A 23901-nucleotide genomic window follows, 5' to 3' on the forward strand; every position below is an offset into this window, starting at 1 on the left:
ATGGCGGCGGCGCCGGGGGCAGCGGCGGGCGGCGGCGCCGGCTCGTTCGGCGGCGCCGAGATGGTGCGCGGGCAGCTCTTCGACGTGGGGCCGCGCTACGTCAACCTCTCCTACATCGGGGAGGGGGCCTACGGCATGGTCTGGTAAGCGGCGCGGCGCGGCGCGGCGGGTCTCGCCCCTCGGCTGCGGGGCTGGGGCTGGGGCTGGAGCCGGCTCTCCCGCGCGGGGCCGCCGGGCTGGGTGGCGCGGGCGGCTGTCCGCGGCTGCGGTCCTGATGCTCCGCGCGCCTCCGGGGCGGGGGGGCGCGCATCTCTGCGCGGGCCGGGCGGACCCGGGCGGCGGGCTCCGGCACCCCTGCCTGCCCTGCCCGGGGGCTGCCCGGGGGCAGCGGCTTGGCCCCCGCGTGAACCCGACGCCTGGCCCCTGATGCACGGCCCGGAGCGCCGGCTGCCCGCTCCGCCGGGGGCGTCCGCGTCCTTGGAGGAGCCCGTGCAGGCGCACCTGCCTTGCGCGGCTTGCGCGGCGCTTCCCTTGGCGACGGCCCCCCGGAGCCGCTCGCAGCAGCCTTGCTGGGGGAGGCGGGGGCCCCGCGCGGCGCTTGCGGCTGCCGCGGCGGCAGAGCCTTTCCTTGCAACGCGCCGAGGACCGGAGGAGACGGTGCGCGTCCGGCGTGCGGTGACTCTGACGCCAGCCTGCGGGTGCTGGACGGGGTTTTGCTGCTGTTGCATGCAGCCAGGTCACCTCTGACTTGTGGGGACGCGATGCGATGCGCTGCAACAGTGGGGTTCGCTTCCCAGGTAAACGCACGTGTAGGATCGCGGATATGTGCTTTAAAGCAGTGTGGCTTTGCTGTTCTCGACTGTCAGTGAGGCACTCCGGGGACTCGCTGCCCGATTCAAAACAACCGGGAAACATGCTCCTTGGTTCGTTTTAGTGGTACCATTTTGCTTCTGTCTTCCTTTCCTTTTCCCCATTTTCCCGGTGGCTTGTACTGTTAGCAAAGATGTCCTGTTAACGGACCATCCACAGTGTTCGAAATCCCCATCTAAATTAATGTGGCAGCGGGTTAACTGCATTGGTATTTTGCATTCTAATGGTGGTGAACTGTTTTCTGAGATGTCTCACGCCATAGGTAAGTGCATTTACCTATTTGCAGCCTGGTGGCATGCATGCTTGCTTTGAAGTAAATTCCAGTGAGGTTGATGGGATTTTACTCCAGTGAGGTGTAGAACCTTAATATGCAGCCTTCTCGATCACAGGCTAGTAAAAGAGCTGTGCAATTCTGTCTTCTGTTTACAAAGAAGTAAGCACCATTGCCTTCAGAGGGACTTAGTCACAGGTGGGTCCGTATAGGCCTGTTGCCTAATTACATTTTTCTTATCTTCATTTCCCCACCAGACTATTTAATCGATGCTTTCTGAGTGTAGCAGAAGTTCTTCTTGAAATTTATTAATATTTCAAAAATTAACCACACACCTATTGATCCAAAAGTACTCTTAACAGAAATAAAGATGTTAAGTCAGAAGTTCAATAACTGTGTTGCTCATGGTCTACATGGAACGGCGTCTCTTGTTCATCGGTTATATTCATCTTGTTTAGTGTGTCTGGTACAGCAGTTCTGGAGTTGGGATTTGCAGCCTTTCAACCTGGCTGTGTGAATGGGAGTAAATTCCATTGGATCCCATAGGTTTCCATCCCAAGTAACTGTGAATAACCTTAGTATGCATCATAACAGTGCTGTAACATGCAGTGCAGGTGGTTCACAGAGTCACTGTTCTGTTGCTACTCCTTGTTATTGTCTGTTTTTATTATCTGCTTTTTAGCTGTTTTAAACTTTTTATTTTTTCCCCTGATTTTATGAGGTTTTATTGTGCTTTTATTAGCTGTTTTATGGACTGCTTTAAACTGCCCATAGGGTTTTGGTTGTGGGGTGGTATAGAAATGAAATGAATTAAAAATGCATTCTTATTTGCAGAAAAGGGCCAAGGGTAAAAGCAAGCAGTGTGAGGTTGGGAATTATCTGCTCCTCGTTTTCTGTGCTTTGCTCGCCAGGCACCCAGTTTTTCTGTTCACTATCTGATGGTGCCTCTTCCCATTTCCTTTGCGGCTTTTTGCCACTGACCTATTGCAAGAAGTAAGAAAGCAATGTGCAGTTCAAAGATTCTCAGTTGGGCTTAATTAAAATTAATAATGGTGCATTGCTGCTAACTCTGTGCTGTCATTCATACTGCACTAGAAGCAAGGGAAGGATTAGCAAGGAAATGGTAGATCAAATAATCAGGTATCTTATACCTAGTTAGCAGTATGTTATAGGATACCTGCTTTCTGAAGAAAATGCTTTTTGCAAGTCTAGTAGTGGGTAGCTTAGTACATCCGTGTGTGTGTGTGTGTGTGTGTGTGTGTGTAGTAACAGGGTATTTGGCTCAGCCTTGGAGCCAACTGGGTGGCTTAGGGCCGGTCATAGACTCTCAGCCCAACCTACCTTACAGGGTTGTTGTGGGGATAGATTGAGAGCCGCAGGAGGAGAATGGTGGAAGCTGCTTTGAGTTCTTTAGAAGAAGAAAAAGCAGGCTATAAATGAAATAAATGAGGTATTATGGCAGAAAAAATATAAAATAATGGCATCTAAGCTATCTTGCCGCTTGACTAACACTTGCTTTCTGTCCTCGACATTTTCATTCTTGCTGTGTCAAAGTGTTGCAAGATGTGCAATAGATGTGGTCCAGAAAAATAGAAGACAGTGTGTTCAAATATCCATATGTTGTGATGGAGGGCCTAAGGCGGGCATGGAATAAGGAAGGATCAGAAATAGTGGTGCTGGACAGACAAAAGCTCATTGTCCCATCACACCCCCCCCCCCGCTGCAAAAAAAGGAAAAAAATCAGAACCAAGTGCCAGTGCTTTTGGACGTGTAACCTGCACGGGTGAACTGCTGCTGAAATGAGCAGGATGCCGCGGAGTTCAGTGCAAGGGAAACGTGGTTTGTGTACAGTCACTTGCACTTTGCAGAGACTTGGCTGGTCCAGTACTGTAATCTGCAGGAGCATTTCTCTAGCTCCCTTAGGACCAGGCAGCCAGGGCTCTGCAGTTGGTAGCCAGCCAGAACCAGGCATGCATTCGGTGGCTGCATTTGTACGCAAGAACACATGTATGCCAAGTGCGGGCCATGCTTCTGCATATAGCTGGCACTGTTGTACAGATGAATTCCACAAATCGGTGTGCGTCTGTTTTGGTATCATAGATATTGTGCAGACAGCCTAGTCCAGAGTCAGTCTTTCCTCCCAGCCAAATCTCCCCAAGCTGCTTTTCAGACAATATTCAGTTTGGTTACTAGTTTTTGGATCCTTCTTTGCCCAAAGTTTGAAAGAGAGCTCAATCAGTAAACTGAATTTATATGTGTCTTAACCCCAAAACATGCTTTGGACTACTAAGTATATTTCTCCATGTTTGGGAACTTCCTTTTTCAATTATTACTTTCAATCGAAATATGTTAAATATGTGTTTTAAATGTTAAATGTTAAATATGTGTTTTAAAAAACCCAAACCAGATGACAATTACAGAGAAGGAATATGACCCCCACAGTAACCTGTAGGCCAGTCCAAATCACACATCAGCTTTTCTAGGATACAGAATTTTATCTGTTTCTTCTAAGTTTTGGAAGTGAAATTGTATGAAAATCAAATGGGTTATCTTGGTAAACATTGTGTATGTCCCTTATTGCTGCGAAATTTGTTTGAAAAAGTCAAAGATAGGTGTAAGCCCCACAGTAGCTGAATCTAGAATGGACATTTAATCCACTCTCTGCACATGTCTTAGTGCAATGGGATTGGATTTAAACTGGAAATGTCACACAGAGTCATGTAAAGGCATCGTAAGCACCTTTGAGAACGAGTGTGATATGGTGATTGGAGTGCTGAACTGGAGATCTGGCGATCCAGATCCGAGCCCCCACGAAGCCACGGGGCTCACTGGGGGCCTTTGGGCCAGTCCTGGACCCTCCACTGTTGTGAGGACAAAATGGAGTAGAGGTGGGCTACGCAAGCCACCTTGGGATCCCGCGAGAGGAAAAAGGGTGCGATATAAATTCCCACTTTCTGTGAATAAAGTTTCTACTCATGGATGGTCCTTTTTTGCCAAATTAGTATCTCACTCCATAGATGATTTCAGTTCCCATTGATCAATGTAACTTCAGCAACATTTTCAGGGGAGTGGGGAAGGGCCTCATTTTGCATGTATAACTATGGATTCAACTCTGCTTTGTATGACATTTCTCTCACTGTTTAAAGTTTTGTTTATTTATATTGCTGTTAATGAAGAGAGGAACTGGGTATAGGTAAATACCTAAGAGGATTTATGATGTTGTGAAACTCTTGTAACATCAGTACAAAGGGAAGTCTCTCTGTACTGAAACCTGACCAATAGTTTGTCAAATAATAAACTGATTGCCATGGGAATGTTAAAAAGCAGCTTCATCTCTCAATTTCTGGATCTTTTTCAGTGAATAATAGGCTTTTAAGTTCTGCTTTAACATTGACAATTCTCATTCCAGTTCTGCCTATGACAATGTCAAGAAAGTTCGGGTAGCTATAAAGAAAATCAGCCCATTTGAACACCAGACGTATTGCCAGAGAACTCTGAGAGAGATCAAAATCCTATTGCGTTTCAGGCATGAAAATATTATTGGGATTGATAACATTATCAGAGCTCCAACAATTGAACAAATGAAAGATGTGTATCCTTTAAAGATACATACCCCTGTGTTCTTTGCTTCCGTTTCTGCTGTTTGTTGAACTATTGATTATTTTTTATCTTGGCATTATTCTAAGCACTATATTCAAAACTTGACTTCCTTTGGTGTGAGTGAGGCTGGCTGTTATTAGCCCAAATCACTCCCATATTTAACATGGGAAAACATGCCAGTGTTTTAATTTTTTTTAAAGCAGCCCTAAGAATTTTTCCAGGGGTTTGACTGCTTAGCCAACAATAACAGGGTATTCAGTCATACCATGTCCTGATTCTGGATGGTCTCTGCACCTTGAAAATAATATATTCTAGTGTTCCTTGATTCTCAGTTGGATGCCAGGGCTTTTTCTGTGAATCATGTGCAGCTTCATTTATTAAGGATATTGCATTTTCCCCGGTTTTCCTTAAAATGTAGAATGGTAAAGAACGGAGGACTCAAACTTCAGTGTTTGGAGCAAAATGTTGGTTTGCCTTAATTTGATTTACAGATACATTGTGCAAAATCTCATGGAGACGGACCTTTACAAGCTCTTAAAGACTCAGCATCTCAGCAATGACCACATCTGTTATTTCCTTTATCAGATCCTGAGAGGATTGAAATACATTCATTCAGCCAATGTGCTGCATCGTGACCTCAAGCCTTCCAACCTGCTACTAAACACTACTTGTGATCTCAGGGTTAGTGAAATAAATGCCTCTCAATCACAGAATCATGAAAAACCATGGAGTATTTATTTATTTATAAAATTTGTATGCCGCCCATTACTTTTGCCTCTGGACACCTTACAACATTAATCAGAATAAAATAAATTAACTATTCCACGCTGGCTGAAAAATCCAATAAGATACAAACAATAAAATCCAATTAATACCTATTAAAATATTGATCGAATAAAAAGGACTTGACCTGGCGCTGAAAACCATATAATGAGTGCGCCTGTCTAGGGAGCGCATTCCATGTTCGGGGCACCACCACCGAGAAGGCCCTCCTCCGGGTACTCTGTCTCCTAACATCTTTCACAGAGGGTTCCTGCAGGAGGGCTTCTGTTGATGATCTCAGGGTGGGAGGGCATATAGGGAAAAAAGGAGTTCCTTTAGCTATCCTGGTCCCAAGCCGTTTAGGGCTTTATAGGTAATAACCAGCACCTTGAATTTAGCCCGGACTTCGATGGGAAGCCAATGGAGCTGATAGAGGACTGGGGTTATATGAGAATAACGCTGAGTAGAAATAGTTTACATTATTTATGTCCAATGCAACTTATGTATTGTGTACTTTTAAAAATATGCCAGGAAAGACTCAAATAGATCATGCAAATGTGATGAGATTATGATGTTTTACAGACTCGGAGAAGATTACTAGGAAAGCAAATGCTCGCTATACCTCTTTTAAGGATTTCATTGTATTTCCTTAATACGCAAAATGCGATCTTTAAATGCGACTGCTCATTGTCAGGGAGCAGCCAATCCACAGATTGTAACACGAGCACAGTTTATATTATGGTTTGTGAATCCGAGGGAACTGTGACTGGCAGTACTGACGTGATTGAATGTGACAGCAAGGTGTCTCCCTTGTAATAGCTTTATTCTGTTTCGTGTTAGATCTGTGACTTTGGATTGGCTCGTGTTGCAGATCCCGATCATGATCACACTGGGTTCCTAACAGAATATGTAGCGACGCGTTGGTACCGAGCTCCTGAAATCATGTTGAATTCAAAGGTGAGAGCTGGGTGGTGGCTGAAATATTTGGGTGCAGCAGAATACCGTTTTGATCAAATGCAGACTCTGTTGTACTAAACAACTCTTTTGACTGGCGCACAAGAGGGAAGAGGGTGGGATAGAAATGCAGTATATGACAGTGACCACGACACTTGGCTCTCCCATTTCTCCCTTCCTCTACTCGTACACCTAGAAAATATCTCTCGACCCTAAATCTTGCAATGCAGAAATTGCTCCCTTTAGTCTAATACACAGTGTATTAAACCGAAGCAGCTTGAAGTTTTGCATTGGTGTGGAACCTAATTTGGCACAAGCACGAGTAGCTTTGAATTTGAGGAGAAATCTTTGACTGTCTCTTACTCAAAGTGATGTTGTCTAAGAAGCAGTTGCTTGCAGCTGACTTCCACCCGCTGAAGCCAGAATATGTAGCGCTGTTTCTGTTTAGCTTTGGAATGAAAAGGCAAACATGGTGGGAAATTAAAACTGTTGCACTTTTGTTATTGAAACCCTCAATGGAAAGTCCACCTAAAAGGGTGTCAGAATCAATGGCAAGAGCAGGCAGAGCCACCAGAGAGCCCTGTAACATTTTACATCATGTTCTTTCAAATGTATGCTCACTTCCTAATGCATTTTGGGAGGAATGCAAAACACATTGCAAATCCTAAAAGGTGGAGACTTTAACCACAGACGGCACTGGAATCTGTGTTTGCTCTGGAAGGTGCAAAGTAGGTAAATCCTGACCAGCAATGAACATCTTCACCTCACATATGCCCCCAAAGTTAGTCCATTTACGTAAAGCACTCGCATTTGCTCCCCAGTCTTACGCCAGCATATCACAGATCGTGAGTTCAGGTCAACTGTATGGAGCTAAATCATTTAGAGCACATCTATTTAGCAGCGCTGTATTTTTGCCTGCAATACATAAATAAGCTCTAGTGCGCTGAAGGACAGTCACGTCATATTTTTAATTATTTTAGTAACACTCCTTTAAGTATTATGTATGCAGTTTACCTGGACTGCAGCTGGTGAGCCCCGCTTTGCAGGTGTGGGTGTCAGTCGGAGTGCACCTTGCCTCCCTGTGCTCTATTTGAAGTTGGCGTCTCGTGTCTGTGTCCAAACCTTGGTCTGTTAGAATATCATGCTGGGTTTGGGGGCTTGCATATTTTTAAAAAGTCATTTGTGTGGGTGCAACATGGCAGTTGAATAGATGGTATATTAAATGTTTCTAAAGCTGAAATCCCATGCATGCTTACTTTGGAGTAGGTCCCATTAAATACAGTGGGATTGCGCAGTAGGAGTCTTTTGTAATGTTTTTGCTTCCTCTTCATTTTTCTAATGCACAATGCTTGCCTCATTGTTCAATAACAGTTATGTAAAGTTCTGATTCATCTTAAGTGCTTGAACAGGAGGGCTATGTTACTACAATTTAAGACTGTATTTTAAGATAAAGTATTTTTTATGTATAACAGTACCACAAATGTCATCAGCAACTGATTTTTCCCCACTTTCTACATCTAGGGTTATACCAAATCTATTGATATCTGGTCTGTAGGTTGCATTTTGGCAGAGATGCTATCAAACAGACCCATATTTCCAGGAAAACACTACCTTGATCAGCTGAACCATATCCTTGGTAAGGTTTTCTTAAAGGTATAGATCAACTGCTTTTGTCTACCGATTGCCCTTTCGGTCCATCCTCTCCAGTTCAGTGTATCAATGTTGGCCATCTATTTCTTTTATTTTAAATGTATGTCTGTCTTCTCCTGCTCTGTTTGAAATATTCATAGAACTCTTTCTGGCAAGCTCTGTTAAAACAGGTAGGAAATGAATTTGGACCTCATTTGATATAAACATGCTTTTTGAATCAGCTTGAGATAGATGTATCAATACCACATTCCTTCATGAGAAGTAGTAATGTCTCTAAATTGCCATCTGTAGGCATAGAAAGTCTTGAGTGTGTAATTCAGCTGAAGATGTGGTTTACAAGTTAGTGATTTCTGTGGGTGTGAGTTATGCCATAGTTTAATTTTCCCACTGAAATTAAAGAGAATCAAAACAACAGGCAAAGTCTTTATCAGCAATCCAATTATTTCACATGGTGTATATTTATCCGAATACTCCTATTCCTTTACCTTGTACCTGTTTACATAAATGTGACTTCCACTGCTAAATGGAACTTTTTGAATAAGATTTGTATGCATGTATGTCTTTATAGTTAAAGAGAGTACTCCTCATTCCAGGATACAACAGATTCAGGATAGGACAGATGCACAGAAAACAGCTATCTGTAATTTCAGGGGTAAAAATCAATATTTAAGTCCCTACCTTTGTTTCCAGAATGCTCTTCTCTTGGGGTATTTGTAATCTGATGAATCTTTCTGCTTCCATCAAATTTAGAATGTGTTTTTACTTCAGATGGTCTTTCACTAGTACTCCTGGGTTTAAATGATTGTATAAAGTAAGAGAAAAGAGTCAAATAATATAGATGATAGGAGATTTATGCTAACTCTGTGAAGGCCAAAATGCAATCTATGTGTTTATTAGATTATCCCTTCTCCCAAATCTAGTTAAGAAACAAAAACATAAGTCATATTTTCCATTTCAAAGAAAATAGAGGCAGATAGCTAGAAACACATTCATTTTGTTAAATAACTAAGATCTTGTATTAATTTTAGAGCAGGACTCTCTGACTTCCAAAAACCTTTAATCTCATCTCTGTTGCCCAAAGGGTTTGTGAAGAACATTTTGCCCTGAGGACAAGCAACTGGTTAGACTTAAAAGAAGTGAAACCCCAAAAGAGGAGAGGAAAGAGGTACAGGCCAGCCCAAATGAGCTCCCAACGCAGTGCATATCTGAGTTCAATTGATCTATTCCCATCCATCTGAACAAATGACTCAAGTATTGCCATATGTTCCCCACAGCATCCCTTTGCTTATGCCTCACATCTTTTCAGTCTGTGAGCCTGGATTGTGCGCTGGCATTTGTAGCCCTCTCTGGGAGTCCTTTGAATGAACACAGAGAGATAAATGCTCTTAATAAATGAATTAAACAAAACAGTGCCAACTTGCACAAGTCCTGCTTTAAAGTTAAAAATTTCTGTGATCTCCAAGAGCAAACATTCAACCAATGTTCAGTTGCACCCCTCTAATGACACTGCAAATGAAAAATGTCTTACTTTCCTGCAGTTTATTTTTTTTCCCCAACTTTGAAAATCTAGTTAGTAAGTTAGGGCCTAAGGGGCTGATATTAATTGCCAGAGCTCAAGGGAAAGTAGAACAGATAATAAAGAGATAAGTCCCCCTAGTCATTTTGATTGAATTTGTGGCTGCGGTGTTGTTTATTATTATTTTAATTTTCTTTGGGAACATTCACATGAATTTTCATTTTACTTTATTCATGATAAATTTTATTTTTTTTCTGAAACATCAAGGAAGAATCTGGATCAGGTTATGATACTATATTTCTGAAATTTTTCCTTCTGCTTTCAGTAGTGGCCTAAATTGTGCATAACGCTAACCCATGGTTCATTTAACTCCTGGTTTGTTACCCTACCCAGGGTTTGTCTGACAGATTATCAAGGAAACCGTGGTTCATTTCTTAATCCTTGAGTTGCTTGTTTCCATTCCCATATCCCAAATACAATTTTAGAGCTGTAGTACCAGCATGTAAAGCAGCTGGAATTCTGAGTTTGCATTTAACAACCACCAGTGGCAGAAATAATCTAGAATTCGCAAACCACGGGTTCTTTTTCTGGGTTGTTTCTGCAATGAACCATGGTTCATTTGTGCAACCATGTTCACTTGTCGTAACTACCCAGAATTCAGCGATCCATCTCTTACCATGGGTGAGCATTCTGTGTGAACCAGGCGAGTATCACTACTTCCGGGGCAGTTAACAAGCCTGTAAAAGCTGACAAGAACAATAGACACTCACATCCAGAGCTTCGGAGTTTTAAAAGGCAGTGTGTGTGTGTGGGGGGGGGGGAGTCTTTAGATACCTCCTGTGAGCATAGCCTCCCAAAGCAGAGTGACACACCTGAAAAGCCCCCCCTCCCAGAAATCCCAGCAGATGGCCCAACCACAGGGAATTGAAGAAAAGCCTCTGAAAGTTGCCTTTGTGTGTCAGCAGGTCTGTTTGGGAAAACTTCAGATAGATCTAGATTCCAAACCATAAAGGGTTTTAAAGAATCAGTCCCCGCAGTTTGAATGATACCTGGGAATGGACCGGCAGTACTGAAGTTGTTCTCGGACCTGTGAAATGTGTTTTTGCAGCCACTCTGTTAGTAACCCAGCAGCTATATCTTCAACTAACAGCAGTCTCTGATTAATTTTCAAACGAGCCACAGTGTAGAACACATTCCAGCAGCCTGTAAAGCTACCAAAGCGTGGATACTTGGCCAGGCTGGCGGTCTTAATGTTCATATATATCCAATGCATTCAGTAGTTCTTGCCTCTCCATTCTTCACTTTCCAGGGATACTTGGATCGCCTTCTCAAGAAGACTTGAACTGTATAATCAATTTGAAAGCTAGAAACTACCTGCTTTCTCTCCCCTACAAAAATAAGGTGCCTTGGAATCGGCTGTTTCCAAATGCAGATCCCAAAGGTAACGTAAAAGATTAGGTACGAATGTGATCACATGTAATGACATAAAATACGATTTTATAGCATTAATTTTATGAAATAAAATTAGTGGCCATAACATGTTCCAAGAGCTGGAATCCTGTGAATCTGGAAGCGCTCTCTCCTTTAAACCACATGATACAGAATGGAGCTTTGTGAACTAGTCCAGCATTTATGTTTCTCCTCAAATTCATGGTTGTGGGGGGGAAATAACGTAAGCAGCCTTTGTGATATGCAGCGGACACAATCCAGTGGTCCCTGAGAAGTGTCCTGGGGTTGTTCGGGATTCCCCTTCCAAGGCCATAGACGTTGACCTGGCAAGGCGGGACGGGCAGGGGCAGCTCTAAGGTGCTCGCTTACGCCTGGCTGCTTCCCCAGGTGGCTGCAGGATGAAGGGAAAGGGGGCATTTCAGGGCAAGTGCGGAGACCGAGATGGGAGAACTCTATGGCTGCTTCAGCTCCCCGCAGTGTTCCGTCTCTCGAGAACAGTTTATCCAGAGGCCACCTAAAGAAAAAATGCAAAAGGAGGACAGAGTGGGAAAAAGCCCCTTGGGGGGGGGGGAGGGGGGGGGGGGGGGGGGGCGTGATATCTGGAAGCCTGTGAAATCAGAGGGTGGATTCTACAAGGAATGTAACACATGGCATTAGCCTCTCAGTATAACTAAAAATCCAGATGCTTTAACTGTGCAGATAATCCTTTGTCATTCCTTTTTCTTGGGCTGGTAAGGTAGATTTAGCCACAATAACAGAGCATTTACTTGACGGTTCCTTTATTTATTTATTTATTTATTTATTTATTTATTTATTTAGCACACTTATATGCCGCCCCCCATTCGCCGGAGCCTCGGGGTGGCTTACAACATAAAAAGTACATATCATAGTACAATTATATAAAATCGGAGACATCCTGGCCAAAATCGTTAAAATCAATAAATAAAGTCAGCAATTAAAATGACATTTAAATAAAAAGGTCTTGGCCTGGCGCCGAAAAGCAAATAACGATGGTGCCAGGCGGACCTCTCTGGGGAGCGCATTCCATAGGTTGGGCGCCACTGCAGAGAAAGCCCTCCTCCGGTACATTATGGGGCTAATGTCTGTCTTAGTATAGGGGAAAGAAAGAATTGGAATTCTTTTGGTTTTTATCCCTTTTCCAGAATCTAAATATTTTGAGGGACACAAATATAAAGCAAAACAAAACTTTTTGTGTAATTAGCTATGGGTAATAATTTATGTTAGCAGCTTGTATTGATGTTTCTTCATTATTTTGGTCCCTGTAGCAGCTTAAGCAAGTATTATCCTTCACTAGCAAATCTGACTTTTTCTCAGCATTTGTACAAAAACCAGAGATGGACCCCTTGGTCCATGTTATAAAAGCTGGCATGCAGACGATGGTCCATGGTTGATTGTGTCTTAGTTCTTCAAGACATAATTGAAAACTTTTAAGCCAGTTAACAGATGTGATAAGGAAAACACTGTTCGATGCTTTTAAGTGTGCTTTGAAAATTGTGGTGTGATTTATTGTTATAGATGGAAAATTAAAGAACAGCCTGTATTTTATTTGAATTCATTTACGAAATGACTGCATCAGGGATTTGTAATGATTTGTGAGGCAGTGGAAAGCACCGTGATGGATTGAAAACCTCCCATTTACTGCATGCAAATTCACCTCCTCACTTATACACACTCCCCCTCCTTCACATAAAGACACAAATTCAGTTGTAGCTGCTTTTTGCAACTTCAGGCTGTGAGAAGCAGTGGCACTGTGAAGGGCGGAGCCACGGGAGCCCTTCTTGGGTGCCTTGCATGCCAAATACGGAACATGCTTCTCCCAGCCGGCCTTTAATTTGTGGGGGATGGAAGGCTAAGGGGAAACACCAGTCTGATTTCAGCATGGAAGTACGGTCTAGGCATTCCACGTGTGTGCATGTTTGACAGAGGCAGAGCAGGGATAGAGTACTTTTGCCCTTCTGCTTAACACTTATACATGGACATATACAGAAAATATAGGTGCGCACACAAATACTGTAGAGGCTGGGGCACAGGGAGGGAGGGACACCGTAAATATATGGACGAGTGCAGAGAGAGAGACTGAGGAAACGTCAGGAAAGGTCAAAAGAGAAAGGCTGGTAAGCTTTGCAAGCTAAACAGCATTGTATGATTTCCTGGCAATTGGCCGAGTCCTAAAGCCAACCCAAAGTCTCAAAACGTTCAACCAGTGATGCCTAGTCACCAATTCAGGAGGTTAGAAAGCATTTCCTCCAGCACACAATGTTTTATATCGGCACAGATCTCTGCTATAGGTGATAACCTGTCATCCACTCTATAAACTCTTCTGAATTAGGGTGCAAATGACGTATCGCTCGGATAAGCTTTATTCAGGACCACTTGCTAGACCAAGCACAGAAGAGGAGCATGACTGCAGTAAAATGGTGGCCAGGCAAGGCGAACTAATTCTAGAATCTTCTTTGTAGCTCTTGATCTGTTGGACAAAATGTTGACCTTCAACCCGCACAAGAGAATCGAAGTGGAAGAAGCACTGGCCCATCCCTATCTAGAGCAGTATTACGATCCGAGTGATGAGGTAAGGAGGACTATGCACTGGATCATTTTGAGCTCCGGGGAGGCTAACGAGTAATTAATTACTGGTCCAGAGAGCAAAGTTGTGGGTCGTGTGACTGCCAGGTCGGCTTTCAAATTAGGTGCATTTGAGGGCAGCACCACCTTTGATGTGGGAAACCATTGGTGCATTGCCTAGGCCAGTGTTACACGATTGTTTCCTCTCTAGCCCAATCGGGTCTCCCAGATATATGGACACAGTTGTTTAAAGATGTGCATAGGTTTGTTCTCATTTAGGCTGCCATCTTAAGCACTCTTACATGGCAATATCGAACAGTAGAGTTGGGAGGGGGCCAGAGGATCCAACCCCACCATGCGCTGAACTCATTGGGACTTATTTTTAAGGAGACATGTATAGGATTGTGCTCTTAACACAATCTGTTAAACTTTTCACTTATACTCCAGCTTATAGAATTGGCTGTTTTCAGTTATAATCAGATACAGTTCAGACCTTCCCAGGGCAGGCTATTGAATGAGATGCTTGGGGTGGCAAAAACGTTAATGGGAACAAAACAGTGGTTTTTAGAGTTTAACCCAGTTATATTTCACTCTATAAAAAATCATGGCATGTAGCCATGTGTTTATAAATTATGCTAAATTATGCTTTTTAATCATGCTGAATTATTCTAATATGCTAATGTTGACATTCCGCTCCTGCACAGCATTATATATATACACACAGAGGGTTCCAAAAATGTATACACATTTTAAGAAAGGAAAAAATGTATTAAAAACTTTTGCATGCTGGTGCTAGTATCCCTGTGATTAACGCCATCTTTTAAGCAAATGTCATACTACACATTGCCACCGTAATTCAGTGCAATGTCGGAAAGAAATACATAGATAACGTCTCATAAAACGTGTAAACAATTTTTGCCCCCCCCCACCACCCAGCTACCTAATCTGTGTCCTTTCACTCAGGAGTCCCCCCAAACCAGGATGGCTGTCTGGGCCCACAATTCTGCGAGCAAACACCCAAACATGTTTCCACAAGGGCAAGACATACCCAGCTTTGCTTGCTGGCTGGGGCATGCTTCTTTCTGAACTCAACTAAGATTGAGATCGAAGTGTATTTTTAGAGAACTTGAGTGGCCATTTCTGCAGTGTTCAGAAGTACGTTCTATAGTAAATTATTTTTGTAACCGTGATCAATTGCATCTTTGCAACATAATATAGTCCTACTGTACAAAGAAAACCATAGCTGATTTGTTTCACTTGATTGATCTTTGATGGCCCACCCCTTCCATTCATGGGTTGAAAGAACGCATGGAGCAGACTTGTAAAGAGGGCTACGTAGTCTTAATGCAAATGATTTAATCCTTCATTTTTCTCTTTTTAAGCCGGTTGCAGAAGCACCATTCAAATTCGACATGGAACTGGATGACTTGCCAAAGGAAACACTGAAAGAGCTGATTTTTGATGAAACTGCCAGGTTTCAGCCAGGATACAGATTCTAAATGGCACACGGGTACATTAAATCTCACAATCCAAGTATTTATAATGCAGGAAAGAGAATAATAGATACAGCATGCTTACCATTCCTTTAAATTAATACATTGTTAAGTATTGGAATGCTGGATTTTTCTCAATAATTGTGGTTTTCAAGTTACCAAACCCTTTCTGAAGGCAGCTGCTGCATGAAGTTTTGTTGCATGGTTTTGCAACAAACCTTGAACAAGTGCAATAGTTCCACCTGACTAAAGATTATTCAGGACATGGCTTAATGAGTAGCATAAAAGGTTTGTGTTTAAGCAAATGTGTTCGTATTTTCAGATAGGGAAAAATAAACTGGATATATAATAGCTTCTGTTAGTTTTCCTAAAATGCCTCTTACCTGATTAAAACTACAAAAGTGAATGTGCACAAATAAAATTTGTGGTTGGTTAGAGAGTAAAGTACTTAAAAACTTAGACACAAGTAAAATCCCTGTTCATCCAGCAGCAAAATACTGCACCCGTAATTTATCTCTGATTAAGCGGCTGCAGTCTAGTTTTAATGACCTCAGCTAGAAATTTGGATATAGCCAGTGTGACCACAGGATTAACATCTCAGACTAGAAATGTAAAGCTTATCAGTATTCCTCAGTGTAGGGTAAAGTAATTTAAGATAAAAACGGGCTCCCAGTACGGTATGGCAAAACATGGGTTGCTGCTTCACCTTGGCCGCTTTCACAAGGGCAAAATCTTCGTTGTTCAGAAAGACGCCAAGTATGCTTTTCCATCACGGATGGTAAGATGTTTAATTTACCCAGTGTAAATGTTCTCCTATATTTGGAAATCATTAAAGAGGTGAAGTAGTCGGCAGATTGGTAGACTTTGCCTGGATATAAGCCAAGAGGCACATTTGAACAGCCCACCCCCTTTCACTGTTATCTGTCGGTTTTGCAGATTTAGATGCAGCACCATCTGTTGATACTTCCAATTCCTTTATCCAATTCAAATGTAAAAGATAAAGCGAGAAGTACCTGATGGATTTTACTTGGATATTAACAGACCTTAACCACATCCCACCATAATCATCAGTCTAGATAAATGTATATGGAACCAAAGGTTGACAGCTGTCAAAACTCTGGCTTCCTTTGAAAACAGTTTGACAAGGCTAATCAGGATTTTTTGACAGACATATGTAGCCATGAGATCTGCATATGTCCCTGTCAGGGTGACCTGATGCCCACAAACAAGCCACCCTGTGGGAAGCACTACAGGGTCTCGCTGCTTGGTAACCGCCGTAGCTAGTGACCTACAGAGGGTTACCCTGTCATGCAAATCCAGTCAGTATTCTAAGTTATGCCAATAAGCCTCTCCATTATTTTTAGAGCTTAGGGAGGGGAATATGCGTGTTCGTTAAAATCTGTTAATTGTGAGTAAGCCACCTAGTGGAAGAAGTATTCCCTTGGTCATTTAAAGTTGAGAAAATGAAGCAGGCCGAGTCCTGCACTGAATCTGCCTTTCTTTCCCATTTCTGCAGTTCGTGAAATCATGCTTTGATAATCACCTGATTCAATATTGTCCTTTGCATGTGTTTCTTGGAATAGTAGACTAAAATATGGCTTAATATATTTTTAAAAAATCATTATCCCCTCTTTAGTTGGCTCATCCATCAGTATTTCATAAGAGAATTTTGAGTGCAGATTCTTTCCAAGGTGTTGCTTGTTCATTCGGAATCTTGAAAGCATCTAGTTTTCCTGTTGTGTCTTCCTAGACTCAGCCGTTTCCTTGTGCTTCATGCTCTGATCAATAAACTTTATTAATTCTTTGTCTCTGGGGTTTTCCCACCTCAGATGATTCCCACATATGCCTTTTTCACCATGCCTGAAGAGACATTGGTACTGTATTAGTTGAGGCATAAATACAGTCCTTCTGAGGTGAGTTAGGATGGATCTCAGTTCTGGGGTAGTATTGTTTAATTTTGTGGGCTGGCCAGGTGGTACATTGGATCCTGTCTTTCCCACAAAGTCAGTCCTGTCAGGCCCTGTAATATTCTTTTACTCCCTGAAGGTTTCCCAGTCTTGGTACCATACCTCTTTGTTCAAAAGTGGCTTGGATTCCATACAGGAAAAAAAAAACCTGGGATAATATAAGTTAAAAAGAGGGCGGGAATCATGTAAAGCTCTCAGACAAATTCTATATTTAGCTTCAGTATTACTTCCGAATTTCCTTCGTAATAAGGGTCTACCATTAATTCTGCATAGGAAGGTTAGTAATCACTTGATCTTTGGGTCAGTCAAGAAACTAAAGACTTTTTAGCAGGAGCAAGCAAACCGTTGCACTTAAGCACAGCGGTGTAGCCCCCACAATGGACAGGCCTGGCTGCGGTCCTTTGTGTGTGTACGTGGGAGTCCGTGCAGTGTAACTGCCCTCTGAGCAGACATGCATGGGCTCTGATGCTCTGCGTGGTTTACCTTAGTGAGGCACGGAGGAAGCGACGTGGGCCTGAACCAAAGTGGCGATCATTAGTGCCGGATGGTTTGAGGTCCCTGGGGGAGCTGTCCTTTCCCAAGGCATAACCATGCAACATCTCGGAGTTCTGGCAATCTCTAATGTGGGGTGATCTCTTGGTAGAAATATTTTTCCCGTGTGGCGGAATTCCCTCTAGATTTAAGGAACACTGAACAACGTTCAACCAAAACAGTAGCATATTCTGAGGACAGCAGAGCAAGAAATAAGCATCCTCAGCCTTCACCCAGATGTTTGTAAATGGAACCCTTCATCTTTAATCTGCATTTTCCATTTTAAGAACCTTTCTTAATGGTCTGCACCAAGAGTGAGCAGAAAATAGATTAGGATGTACTGATAGCTCTTCTAGTGATTTTCAGCAGGATAGCGAACCTCATTGAAAATAATGACGACAAAACCCCTTTGTGTGAAATTGGGCAAAAAAGGCTCGTAGGGGCATCAGAAACATTGCCACTGTGTAAAAGCATTTGTATGTAAGCTCCAGCTCTGATACTGGAAACACATTCCTGAGCTAAACTTGTGCTTAGATAAAGAAATCCAGGCCCACCTTCCGGAACCACTGCCTTGCAGCAGGCCCTCGTTTTGCATCCGGTGGACCTCAGGGTTCTAACGAAGAAGAAAGCAGTCCTGCAAGTGTCAGGACTGTCCAGCCCGGCGTATCTTGCACCCATGTTAGTCCAGTGTTTCTCTGGTTCCATCTGCCCATAGACCATAACCCAGTCTCTGTGGTAACTGTTTGATGCCACTTGGGATGGTCAAAGCATGCTGCTCTTTGATGAGTTACTTGCCTTTCTCCTTCTACAGATATCGAAGTCCTTTCAGTTTGTTGAAGCAAATGCACAAATTATACCAGTCTATAAAGAAGTTTGTACTGCTGCCATTTTAGTACTGTAATTTGTGTCCTGTCATTTCCAACCTCAAGTACACACACACTTGTTTTTTGTTAATGAATTTTCACTCAGTCCTCATTAACATTCATTTTCTCTTCCTCCCACCCTCCCTCCCTCCCTCTCCCTCTCCCTCTCCCTCTCCCTCTCTCTCTCTCTCTAGGAGAAAGGAGCTAAAGGGCTGGGCATTCGCCACACAGATGCTCTCTTCCTGATTCCTGATGTATTGCCATGCCTCTGGCCTTTTTCAGCCTCTCCACTCACCACTTCAAGCCATTCAGGAAGGCCATTTCTGGTAGTCCTGGCTTTATGCTCTCAACAGAATTTTTCTTTATGCCTGAAAAAAAAAAGCTGATATTTCTGTGTGTAATATTCATTACTGGTCCTCTTGCGGTATTCTATTTCCATACACCTCCTGCTGATAATATGTTTAAACTGCTTCCTTTTCTGATTGGAAAGATACAGTGCTTTGTTGCTGATTTTAATCAAGGCAATGGCAAACAAAGATGTTTGCACCACGAACCATTTTATTTTCTAGGTTTTGTTCCTGACTTTTTTTTTTAAAGGAAAAGCTACAATTTAGGGCACTTTAAGTCAGTGGCATTCTCCGTACTTTTGCACTTCTTTAAGCATGCAACGGTTTGCTAACATGCACAATGCAAATTGACAGTATAAATCGTGTTTCTGTACTTGTTCTAATTTCCTGTTCTATACATATAAATTAATACAGAGCATTCACTAACATATCTAGAAGTCTTGCTTTTAACCAGACTAAAAAAACACACATTCTCTCACTCTGTCAAGAGGTTATAGGTACTTGTGCAATTTTGAATCTTCATGGTACTCTTAACGCTTCTATCGTCATTGTTGCAAGATATGTAATACAATCCTAAGCATGTTTACTAAGCATGTGAATCCCATTAAGTTCAATGGGGTTTGCTAAGGGGGTGTATTCAGGATTAGCCTTATACAAAGCAGTGGCTCAGTAACTTCCAGGGTAGTGAGAGAATAATTTAGAACAAAATCCTATTTTATTGTCCTGCATGATCTGCATTAGTAAACGTACTCATGTGAATATTGCAAATGATCTCTCCCTATTGAATATGAAGGAAACAGCTCTGCTAAGTTTCCAGCCTTTGGATTTCACACTGGGGGCCATGCCGCAGGAATACTGAGCGACTTAAAAGAGAAACTTGGAAATACTTCGGCTCCTGTAGCATGTCAGGATCTTCAGTTGGTCTCTTGTACTTGCCTTGTGACAATGCACTCTCAAATCAAATGATCAGCATTACCGATAATGCTACCTTTGGGCCGCCAAACACTACATCGTTTTCCACCGGTTCCTGCTTTTTTTACGATAGCTCTTCAAGTATTTGTTTCTGAAATCGTATAATGTGGAGTTTACTAGGTGTTCTGTTCAGTGCAGTGCCTCCTATACTTTTTCCCACTGCTCCGTGGTGAGAAATTTGCCTTGTTCGAGATAATTACTGTGCCCTCGCATGACTGTTAAAAGCTTTCTGTGCAAAGATGATTGTCTAAGTGCCACATGCCTACGATTGAAAACGTTACCTCTGAATTGTGTTAAAAGAAATTCTATCCAACTAATGACTTTTTGAAAGAAAAAATAGCTTTGTTTTAGCTGTTCGTTTTTCTGCCGTGTTGTATTTTGGCAGCAGCGAAGAATAGATTGTATAAAGACTGCTTACTAATACGAACCAAAACGCACTTGTAATTAATCAGAATAAATTTTAATCTTGTTTTATTACATTCAACTTCCAAATAACTTTATTTGCTATTTGAAGCATGTAGATGGGGATCTGGCTTCTTAGTAATAAGGATGCTTGCTGGTGGATAGCTCTGATTCTATTTTCAATATAATTTAGGAAGTCATTGGCCTAGACTCTTGGTAACTCTGCTATTATGCGTATTTACTAAGCTCAGTAGGACTTCACACCTTGTTAGTCATAGCTAGTGTCCTTTTGGCTTTGATCCAACACAATCCTAAATGTTTTTACTTATAAGTCCCATTAAATTTGGCGAGACTTATTACTTATTAAAATTAAGACTGCAGCGTAGTCACTTTACCTGGATTGAGAGCCCATTACAGGGGTACGTAATAGTCACAAAATGGTTAGATTCCTTAACAAGTGTTTTATGAACTAGCTGGTAAAAGCTAACTTCTGATACCCAGATATTTGTCTCCAAAGGGCATTTTCTATTAACTCTTGTGGTCCATAGTACTACTTGTGTGTAAAGCACATGTTGTGAACATTGTTGGGGACTCTCCAAAGCTGACTCTTGGCAGGTGTCAACTCTAATTCTTCTCTTGACTGTTTGTAGTTGTGTGGAAACGTTCCTCTGCCTTTCTACCTATAACTTACCAAAATGCCTACTCCTAGCTGATCTGAACTATAGCCCAAGGCTCCGCCTTTGTGATTATGACTAGCTTTGAGTTAGGACTGTTATTAAAAAAAAATAGCAAAATAACACCACAGGTTTGAGTAAGAACTTCTGACAGCCTTTCATTTTGACTTCTTGCATTTATTTCGGAGAGCTAATTGTTTGCTAATTGTATAAACTTTACCTTTGATTTGCAATCCTACAAAAAGAAGTAATGGGCACACTTTACTAATATCTAGTGCTTTGAAGCATAATTTCTGTCTATTTCAAAACAGATTGGTGTAAAACCACTAAGTGTCGTTAGTCACCAAACGTTGGGACTGTATTTCCACTTACCGCAGGATTTCTGACAGAATGGAAAACCTTCCAAAAATTGATTTTAACCCTGTGTACAATCCTATGTAAGTTTGTTGGACTTTTTTCTTTCTAAACATATATAGGGTTGCATCCTTCACGGTTTTCCCCCTCACCCTCTCGGTCTAATTCTGCATAGCTATTTTTGAAATTCCTATACAGTGATGTAGAATCTGGGCTCAGTGTGCCATGTACCAGTGGTACATAATTATATTGACGCTTTTGCAGAGATACTTGGTACAAGGGGTTAATATGGGACTCATGTGAGCTGGAGGGAACATGTGCACAGTCGCTGGTTACTGTAGAAAACCCTTTTGGGTGACTTCATATTCAGTTTTGAGTCTATGCATATTGATCAGGCAATATACAAAATCCCTGACTCCTTTGTGCCCATTCTCCACAATCGCTTTAGCCTCAAGCTGTCAGACATTCCAGACTTTAAGCAACAAGACCCTGCGGTTCATACTCTGTTTCCTGGCTAGGCTTGACTGAGTTTTGTTTCCGAGGGCTGATCAGTTGTGTTTTTTCTTACTGTAGCCATATATGTGTGCCCTATACAGAAAGCCTTCTAAAGCAGGCTTCCAAGAGATAATTAAACTAGCGCACAGGTTAGAGTTGACAGCTGGGAAAGGACTTTGGTAACTGAAGGCCAACTTCTTTGTTTCCACTGCAAAATGCTCAACTGCAAAACTGCCTTATGCAGTCGGGCTCATCGGTCTCATTGCAGGCCCCTGACTGCTAGTTGAGAGCCTTCAAAACTGGAGGTGCTAGTACTGAACCAAGACCCTGTTTAGCATGCGAAGCGTATGCCCCACCCATGAGTTGCCAGTGTCTTCCCGTGCCTTGAAGATGGCACGCTTATCATGCTTTGGCCAAGAAACCATAGCGGGAATTTAAAACTCCTACTAATACATTGGTTCCTGTAAGTCGACTGTATAATCCATTGAGTAATAAATCAAGTTTAAAATAGCTCAGATAAGGCGCACATAGACATTTTTAGTCCTTTACATAATACTTCTATATTTATAAAGCAATCTATTGAAGCAATCCCGAGTTTAAGGGAGAGTATTTTTCTAAGTGTAGCAGTGTGAGTCCAAGAAAATCCCTTTAAAGTTTGAGTTTGAGATCCATTTGTGCTCTGACCAGATGACTTGTCTGAAGTACGACACGAAAGCCATGCCAAGTGCAGCCCACCCTTGCAGCGTGATTAAGCCTGTGCTGCGATCAGAACTGCAGTGGAGGCCGCTCACCAAGAGGCTAACCGTGTGCTCTCGGCACAAAAGCAGCAGCAGGTTTCCTTGCTAGAGTTGCCTTCCCTGCGGTGTTTCGGTGTAGAGCACTCCTGCAGAAAGATGTCTGCTTTTGTATTTGCTTTGTCCTGTTGGTGCCTTAGTCATGTCCCCCAAACATCCTGCAAAGCTCCTTTTAGTTCATGGTAAGTCTAAGACCTGAAACAGAGTTTTATAAAGGTTTTCTCTCTGTTAGATTATAGCAACTAAACATGTATATTGTGTGACAGACTGGTGATTTGGTTATTATGTATAGAATGATTGTAAAGTAGAAAAAAGTATATTTCGTCTGAATTCTGTGGATGTAAACGTACATATTTTTTTAAAGAAGTTGATGTCTTGTTAGTACGTGCCATCTGATTCTGGTAAAAACAAATGTGAAGAAATCATTAAATTGTGATCTTGGATTACCAAAAAACCAAGTATTCTTGTGAACATAGAATGCCAGGGAAAAATTTGTTTTATGCACGCATTTTGGGATATCCATGTGGGGATTCAATGCACCAGTTAAAATGTAGTATTGGATTTTTCTCTAAACCATGGAAGTGCAGTATTTTACTAGATGTAATACTGAGACAAAATCATTTGTTGTTTTTGCTTTGAAAGATACAGATGATGTGAATGTATTTCTCCTTTGTGTCATTCTTGTCCACAACTCCACTCCATTTTAGCCCTTCTGCCAGCACAGCAGGTGCACCCATGAAGAGTTCCACTGGTGTCACACTCGTGGTGGTGTACTTGTGTGGAAGAGACAACATTTCTCCCAACTCCTGTAGCCACACAGTTACAATTCATAGGATTGTTGTGCTGGTGGATTTATGATTCACTGCTTGGTTCAGAGGTTATGGATAAACTAGTCCTAGACTCTGCCCCGGGCTCATTCAAATCATTTGCTAAGCTCATACTAAAAATGGAAGCTTTCAGCCTCTTCTACTTGTGCACAGAAAAACACGAGAGCTTCAGGACTCTTTTAGCTTTTAAAAAGATAATTGCCTGCATTGGTACCAGAGGAACCGGCAGAAATGAAGCAGGCAGGAGAAATAATCATCGCTGTGCAGATCTATTTTTAAGCTGCTCGTGTTGCTTCTTCGGTTGGTTGTCACCAGCATGAAAATCGTGCAGATGGAGAGAGGGGAGGGTGCACCCGCAAAGCCCTGTGCACTTGCAAGGGTACAGTTGCTGCTCCCTCCCTCTTAATGGCCTTTAAGGCAGCCAGCTGTGTGTCTTGCCATACTTCTCTCAGCTGGTGGAGGTCCCACAGGGTGTCGTTGGGGTGGCCTGGGGAGCTGCATCTATCCCCCGAACAGCTTGGCCACGG

At 42.4% G+C, this 23901-nt stretch overlaps 1 protein-coding gene across 3 annotated transcripts in view; it reads left to right on the plus strand.

The window, feature by feature from the left end:
• Positions 1-23901, plus strand: part of MAPK1 (mitogen-activated protein kinase 1) — a 35135-nt gene continuing 11234 nt past the window's right edge. Inside the window, exons 1-10 of one of the 3 annotated variants that reach the window (XR_006415721.1) lie at positions 1-143; positions 4551-4733; positions 5233-5422; positions 6344-6460; positions 7979-8093; positions 10933-11064; positions 13553-13662; positions 15038-15165; positions 18704-18902; positions 19650-19668. Coding sequence is in view for 1 of the 3 variants with exons in the window: in XM_044440664.1 (XP_044296599.1) it covers positions 1-143; positions 4551-4733; positions 5233-5422; positions 6344-6460; positions 7979-8093; positions 10933-11064; positions 13553-13662; positions 15038-15154 (1107 nt within the window). In the remaining 2 variants the exon portion in view is untranslated. Of the gene's footprint in view, positions 144-4550; positions 4734-5232; positions 5423-6343; positions 6461-7978; positions 8094-10932; positions 11065-13552; positions 13663-15037; positions 15166-18703; positions 23210-23901 lie in introns of those variants that run through there. The other 2 variants (XR_006415720.1, XM_044440664.1) reach the window with 2 other exon arrangements.

The sequence above is a fragment of the Varanus komodoensis genome, unplaced genomic scaffold, assembly GCF_004798865.1.
Source record: "Varanus komodoensis strain SLA01 unplaced genomic scaffold, ASM479886v1 scaffold38, whole genome shotgun sequence".
Taxonomy (NCBI): domain Eukaryota; kingdom Metazoa; phylum Chordata; class Lepidosauria; order Squamata; family Varanidae; genus Varanus; species Varanus komodoensis.